The sequence below is a fragment of the Chlorocebus sabaeus genome, chromosome 20, assembly GCF_047675955.1.
Source record: "Chlorocebus sabaeus isolate Y175 chromosome 20, mChlSab1.0.hap1, whole genome shotgun sequence".
In the NCBI taxonomy this organism is placed as follows: Eukaryota; Metazoa; Chordata; class Mammalia; order Primates; family Cercopithecidae; genus Chlorocebus; species Chlorocebus sabaeus.
In genome coordinates, this window is record NC_132923.1 from 105,302,528 (window position 1) to 105,310,045 (window position 7,518).

Genomic DNA, 7,518 nt, shown 5'->3' on the forward strand with positions numbered 1-7,518 from the left:
TGGAACTTGTCCTCAGACCTGAAAAGCCAACAGGAGTGACAAGAGTCTAGGGGTCTTGGCGCTGAGGGTCTGCTCCATCCTTATGTCCATCCTGCTCCTTCCTCCCCCTTGGCCCCGGCTTGCACATAGCCTGACATGGTGACTCAGCAGCCCCAGAATCCGTGAAGCCATCATCTCAGACTCCTGCAGTTGATTAGAACTTTCCCTTGGCTCCCTTCGGTCATTCTCGGAAGGCCACTCTGGCTGTAGTTGAGTGTTGTGTGGGTCAGATGTTCACCTGGGTCTCATTAGCTGCGTGTTCAGGAGAGGGGTGCAGGGCAGGTCCCTTTAACTATATTCAGTCAGTCAGTACATTTATGGGCACCTACCAGGTGCCAGGCACGGTTCTAGGCACTGGGGAAGTGACAGTGAACAGACAGAAATCCCTGCTCCCCACTCCTACCACTAATACTCAGGCCAACGATTGGGAGAACTTCTACCTGTGCTAAGAGGAGCCCCAAGGGGTGTGGCTGCTCCCCAGTCTAAATCAGTTTGTATTCCCTGAACAAACTGAAGGCAATATAGGAGAAAAACCTAGATAGCCCCAGAGAGGAAGAGAGAGAGGAGGTGGGAGGGGAGGGGAGGGGAAAATAACACATGATAACAATCTTTACTGTTTATTGAACACCTGCTATGTGCCCCTTTACAAGCAGTGTCTCATTTACATCTCACAATGGCCTAGGAGATCGGTGCTATTCCCTGGCCATTTCTGGGGTGCGGAACCTGATGCCATTTACACAAGGTCACATATGTGTGGTGGGGAAGCTGAGATTTGAACCCATCCTGTCTGACTCCAAAGCCTGTGCTTTGAGACTGTTCTGGAGGTGGTTGATAAGAGAAGAGTTTCAAAATCTTCTTAAACCGTCCTAAAGCAATGATTGTTTTATGTTGAAAGCTATTTCTAGTATGAGGAAAAAAAGTGATTTGGCAATAGACGTCAAGAGTCTTTAAAATGTTCCTTATCCCTGATTCTGTCATCTGCTTCTGAAATCTTATCCTAAGGACATAATTTAAAGTTTAGGAAACTACTTTCTGCACAAAAATGTCCTCACTGCTATTTAGTAATAGTAAAAACCTGGAAATGACCCAAATGCATAGCAACAGAGGTAAGGCGTCCACTCCAGTCTCACCCCATCACAGCAGTGTCTATGGGGACTATATGACGTGACAAACGCCTCTGCTGTTATTAGTGGACAAAAAGAGAACACTAAGTTGAATATTTGATCCCAGCTATTTTAGGAAAAGGACCCCCAAGCCCTGTGTATAGAAAAAGATTATAAAGGGCAGGGTGCGGTAGCTCATGCCTGTAATCCCAGCACTTTGGGAGGCCGAGACAGGCGGATCATGAGGTCAAGAGATCAAGATCATCTTAGCCAACCAACATAGTGAAACCCTGTCTCTACTAAAAATACAAAAATTAGCTGGGCGTAGTGGTGCATGCCTATAGTCCCAGCTACTCGGGAGGCTGAGGCAGAAGAATCGCTTGAACCCGGGAGGCGGAGGTTGCAGTGAGCCGAGATCGAGCTACTGCACTCCAGCCCAGGCAGTAGAGCGAGACTCCGTCTCAAAAAACAAACAACAACAACAAAAAACCAAAAACCAAAAAAACAAACAAAAAACAACAACAAAAGAAAAAGATTATAAAGGAATACCTAGAATATCAACAGTGGTCTCAGTGGTGGGACAAGAAGGGATTTTCTTTTTAATTTTCAAGTTTTGGTATTTTCCCAATTTTCTTTATGAGTTCACAGTATTTTGGTAATAAAACATTTATTATTGAGAAAAATAAACCATATCCTGGGGCCCTCTACCCATGGAGGGCTCCTGGCGTCCCCAGCCACCTTCTCAGCCTACCCCTCTGTCTTCTTTCTCCCAGGGACCGCAGGTGTTCATGGACTGCAGCCCACAGGCCCTGCCCATCGCATCAGAGGACACCACGGGGCAGCATGACCACCACTTCCTAGACCCCAACTGCCGCATCTGCATGGGTGGGAGTGGACACGGGAGGGGTGCAGGGGTGGCGGCCAGGCTGGGGCTGAGCATGCAGTTCAGCAGCAACAGGGATTTGTGGCCTGGGGAGAGGGTAGCAGAGTGGGGGTGCCTGTGCCCCAGGTCACCTAGAAAAGCACCTGGTTCAACCCTGGCTCTAAAGCCCTGGACTGGCTTCAGTGCTGCTGCTGCCCTTGTTTCAGCTCCTGCCTCTGCTATTTGTAGACCGGGAGTCCTCGAATGAGCTGCTAGGCTCCTCCAAAGCCGCCAAGAGCTGTGGGGACAATATCTTCCAGAAAGCCCTAAGCCAAACTCCTATGCCTGCTCCAGAGATTCCCAAAGCCAGGGAGATGCCTCCCACAGAACCACAGGACAGGTGTGGGATTGGGAGCAGGGAGGTGGATAACCCAGCAGGGCTGAGCGGGAGGCCACCAGCTGGGGCAACAGACATAGCACTGGCTTTTTCCGTGTGGCCTTGGGCAAGTCTTCCCTCCCTTGGGAGCCTCCCTTTCCCCATCTGTGCAATGGAACTAATCATCCCAGCCTCCTGGCCGCCCCCTGCCCAAGACCAAGCTTGGGCCAATGTTCCAGTCCCCACAGTGGGGACACAGGATCTGCTCTGAAAAGAAAGGAGGTGCTGGGGAAGTCCTCATGGCCTGCTCTGTCTTCTATCCCTCCCTCTAGGGTCCCTCCATCCGGGCTCCAGGTGTCTGCTGCACCCACAAAGGCTCTGCCCTGCGTGCCACCCTGGGAAGGTGTTCTGGACATGTTCTCCATTAAGCGGTTCCGGGCCAGGGCCCAGCTGGTCTCAGGACACAGCTGTCGGCTCATCCAGGTGCACCTGCCCTCCTCACCAGGGACTCCCTTACACACTGACCAGCCTAGGCAGCCTCTCTCTTTTGTTTTCCTTTCCCCTCCCCTCCCCTCCCCTCCCCTCCCCTCCCCTCCCCTCCCCTTTCCTTTCACTCACACATTCTAAAACAACTCATGGACACTCCTCTCTGTGCCTGGCCCTGTGCGAGGCATGGGAGTAAATGAGATGTTGGTCCCATTCCTACAGAGACAAACAGGGCAAAAGACTCCTTGTCACCCAAAGCACATAGCAAGAAGGGCCCAAAGGAGGGTTTTAAGAGTGATCGTTGAGTGACTTAATGATCAGCTAAAGTGTTGGATGAGGGCAGAGGATAGAGGAGGGAGGGAGGGGCTTCGGATAAGTTGTAGATTAGCCAGGAGAGGCTGCAGACCTCCATGGGGCAATTAGAGCTTTCTGGGCAGGCACCGAGGGTACTGGAATACTGCCTGCCCATCTTTGCCACAGGCTGCAACCTTCCAGGGGGCTGGGAATGCGTCCACCCCGAGTGGGTGGGAAGCTGGGGGGCTGACTGGCCATCCTTCCTGCCCCCAGGCTCTGCCCACCGTGATCTGCTCGGCAGGCTGCATCCCCTCCAACACTGTCTGGGACCTTCTGGCCAGCATCTGCCCAGCGAAAGCCAAGGTAACTGCCCACTCTTGGGCATCCCTTCTTTTCCTAGCACCTTACTCCCACCCTTGTGCCCCCTCCCTCTCCATTTCCAGAGCAGAGGCCTGGCTTGGATATCTGGCTCTAGTTCCCAGAGTGACTGCAGACTCACTGTGTGACCCTGGGCAGGTCCCTCTGTTTCCTCCTCTGGAAGATGGGGACATACTTTCTTACAGGGTTCTCAGGTTTCAGGGAGCCCAGGGGTGTTGGCAGGAGCAGAGGATGACTGCGCTTACAGCTGCTCTTCTCCTGCCACCTCAGGACGTCTGCGTGATCAGACTGTGCCCACATGGGGCCCGGGACACCCAGAACTGCCGCCTGCTCTACTCGTACCTCAATGACAGGCAGCGCCACGGCCTGGCCTCTGTGGAGCACGTGGGGATGGTCCTGCTGCCCTTGCCTGCCTTCCAGCCCCTGCCCACCAGGCTGCACCCTCTGGGGGGCCCAGGTGAGTGCCCAGTCCCCATACCAGACCCTGCCTCTGCTCACTTGGTGACCAGACCAGGCACGGTTGACACAGTTACCCAGCAGAGGCAGGCACATCTCAGAAGGGAACTCCTTACCCAGCCAGGCAAATGTGAGAACAATGACAGCAATAGCTCACGCTTGGATATCATGAACTGCATGTCAGCCATTGTTCTAAGAGCTTTACCTAGACGAATTCTTGTAGTCTCAAAATCACACTATGAGCATGGTACTATTAGACTAGACTCTCCATCTCATAGACGAAGAAACTGAGGGAGGAAGAAGGCAAGTGACTTGTCAAAAGTCACACAGCCAGTCAGTAGCAGAACTGGGCTTCACTCCCAAGCAACATGGCTTCAGAAACCTGGCCCCTAACCACCACACTACACTGCCTCTCAAGGTAGGCACCCTTGAAGAGAAACTCCTGGGACACCCAGGCAGCAGGACAGAGGCAGGACCTACACACAGTTGACTGTAACTGTCACCTCAGAGAGGAGGGAGAGATGTTTCACCACAGCCCCGGGGGGCCAAGCTCGGCCTCTGTGCACAGACACCCTCCACAGTGTGGCTCTGGAAAGCAGCGAGGGTGGCGGTGTGGCTTTACCCACTCCTGAGCAAAGCGCTTGGCCTTTCGACGCTCCATGTCCTGAGACAATGAGGTAGACTTTGAGTCTGTAGAGTCTTCAGGTCAAACCATCCATATCCCAGCCTCAGCCGGATGAGCCTTGATCCCACAGAGCTCAAATCTTCTGAGACAGCCCCACCTTCCCACTTACTTTTCCCAGCATCTCATGGGCCCCATCTCACTGTGGAGAAGCCCTTCCTGGGATCTAGCCTCCAGATCTGCTGCAGCTAAGCTGCACACAGTTCTCCCTCACAGGCCTTTGGGCTCTTCCTGTCTCCCCTCTTCTTTTCGCAGGTCTGGAGGTCACTCACTCAAGTCTGTTGCTGGCTGTGCTGCTCCCCAAGGAAGGGCTTCCAGACACAGCAGGGTCCAGCCTCTGGCTGGGGAAGATTCAAAAGATGGTTTCCTTCAACAGTAAGGTGGAGAAGAGATACTACCAGCCAGATGACAGGAGGCCGAATGTGCCCCTGAAGGGCACCCCTCCCCCAGGAGGTGCCTGGCAGCAGAGCCAGGGCAGGGGCAGTATAGCTCCAAGGGAAATCTGTGCTTGGCAGAGGCCCCCCAGAGGCAGGGGGAGGCTCTGGCCAAAGCCTGAAACCTGGCAGGGTCCTGGGCGAGGGCAATGGCCTCCAGAACCAGGCTTGCGCCAGTCCCAGCATCTCTATTCAGTAGCACCAGCTGGTCATGGCTTTGGCCGTGGCCAGCACCTCCACAGGGACTCCTGTCCCCACCAAGCCCTGCTCCGGCACCTCGAATCCCTGGTGACCATGAGTCACCAGCTCCAAGCCTTACTGTGCCCCCAGGACAAGAACTCCATCTCCTGCCCTCTGCAGTGTCTGTCCAGCCCCCTTGCAGCTCCAGAGCCCCCTGGCCCAGCCCCTGACTCCTCTTTGGGGACTACAGATGAAGCTGGCTCTGAGTGTCCCTTCCCTAGAAAGGCGTGATCCTCCTTACCCACCAGAACGGGTTTTGATGCTCTCACTAGTGTTGAAGCCTGTTACAGAGAGAGACGGGGCTGCAAGGAGAGGATGGTTAGCTCTACCCACCTGCCCTGTTTGAGCTTCTTGTTTGACAGTGTTTGCTGTTGATTTTTTGTTCAATAAAGAATTTGGCAAAATTGGGTTTGCATCTGCTAGCTGGTCAGGAGAGCCCCTGGTCCTGGTCCCATGGTTGGGTGGGTGTGTCAGTGAGTGTCTTGTGCACAAATGTGCAGCCTTGCTCATTGCTGGTCTGAGGTCCTGAACCATCACTGTGCCCCAGGGCACAGCTATTGCCACAGTAGTTTCTGGAGGCATTTTGCAAGTATTCTGAACTGGAAGGAAGACGAAGTGGTAGGAAAGACAGTAGGACCAAGGTTGGGGGTGGAGAGAGAAATGGACAGAGCCTTTTGGAGGATCACAGACATCAAGAGATTGCTAGAGAGAGAAAAAGAGCAAGTTGCAGTAGTTTTTAAATTTTTCAGTTAATACTAAGATTTTTTTCCTTTGACTAGATGGGGAAGGACAGTACATACCTCCACCATATTCCCTCCAAGTCTCTGTGTCTATGTGCTTCTGGGGATCTCTGTGCATGGGTGTGCCTGCAAGCATGCGTGAGTATCCGTGTGAGTTTCATGGCCTGCCTGTGTGTAGGTCTCTGTTGAGGAAGTCAGGAGATCGAGATTGAGTGACTCCTCTCTGTATCTCTTGCCAGATCCCAGAGACTGGTATTAGAAAATGTCAAAGGTTCAGGGTGGGGTTGGAGACTGGTATTAGGGTTGGATGGTGCTGCCTTGCCTTGGGGCTAGAATAATCTTCTAACAGCAGCTGTAACTGTCAAGTGTCTCATGTGGGGTGTACGTCTTGAGAACTGAATCTGCGGACTGATGGGGGAACCAGCTGCCAGGGCCAAACCAACCCAGCGTAGGGAAAGGGGCCTGGCTTCCAGGAGAGAACCTCTCTAGAACCCCACCCTTCGCCCCGGGGCCAGAAGGGCCCTAACTCCCTCCTTGCCCACCCCTTCGCAATGTCCATCCGTGTACAGGCCTCTCCTGGACCCTGCCGGACTGGGAGGGGTGGGGTGATGTTCGGTTGGGGGAGCCCCTCTTCTCTGCCCCATGAGCTCTGCGGCTGCCCTACCGGCGGAAGACAGCAGAGGGGGCCCTCGGCCTTGGGATGGAGGTCGGGGCTGGCAGGACCGGAGTCAAAGCGGGGGGTGGGGCGAGGTGCGGGAACTTAGCGGAAGGAGTTGGAAGCGGGGGCGGCATGGGATGCGGGTGGAGTGCGGGTGAGGGGTAGGGAGAGGGGGCTGGACAGTTGAACCGGGGGAGGAAGCGGGGCTCCTTCGGGAACTTTTCCGGCTCGGAATGGCCTGGGAGTGCCGCAGCCTCCGCACTATATGCAAATGACGCAAATTACTATGCAAACCTACAGCTCCGTTTTGAGCCCACAGTTTGGGTGGTTTTCCTAATGCAGTTGGTACGGAGGGAAACGACTGTGCACCACCTCCCCTCCAGGCCCAGGGCTTCCTCCAGAGAGCTGCCAGAGCTGCTCTCCTGGAGCACGCAGGGAAGAGCGAGCTCTGTACTCTGGGCAGGGATGTCCTTTGGGAGCTTCAGTTTTCCCCTCTGTAAATGGGGGTGATAACGCGGCTCTGTAACAGCTCGCCCGTGGAAGGGCTGTAGGTGGCCCCTAAAATCCTGCAGCCTGCTAAACATGACACCCTCCCCCACCCTCGCCACCTTTTGGCCTCAGTCCACGAGCCCCTTGCCTCTCTCTCTTGGCAAAGGCCTGGAGCGAGGATTAGGCATGACGTTGCTAGGGGGCGTGGCTGGTGGTTGCTAGGCTCCAGGGACGTTGCTATGCAACACTGGGCGGGTCTCGTTGCTAGGCCGGAGCTGGAA

The 7,518-nt window shown here is 54.5% G+C and overlaps 1 protein-coding gene across 2 annotated transcripts in view; it reads left to right on the forward strand.

Annotated features, from left to right (window-relative positions):
* SPOCD1 (SPOC domain containing 1) overlaps nt 1-5,764 on the forward strand; it is a 28,088-nt gene extending 22,324 nt beyond the window's left edge. For both annotated transcript variants that reach the window (XM_007979618.3, XM_037993753.2), the window contains 6 exons: nt 1,916-2,027; nt 2,254-2,404; nt 2,713-2,863; nt 3,434-3,523; nt 3,809-3,995; nt 4,932-5,764. In XM_007979618.3, the coding sequence (XP_007977809.2) occupies nt 1,916-2,027; nt 2,254-2,404; nt 2,713-2,863; nt 3,434-3,523; nt 3,809-3,995; nt 4,932-5,581 (1,341 nt within the window). In that variant the 3' untranslated portion in view covers nt 5,582-5,764. The remainder of the gene's footprint in view (nt 1-1,915; nt 2,028-2,253; nt 2,405-2,712; nt 2,864-3,433; nt 3,524-3,808; nt 3,996-4,931) is intronic.
* Nucleotides 5,765-7,518: the final 1,754 nt, after the last annotated feature.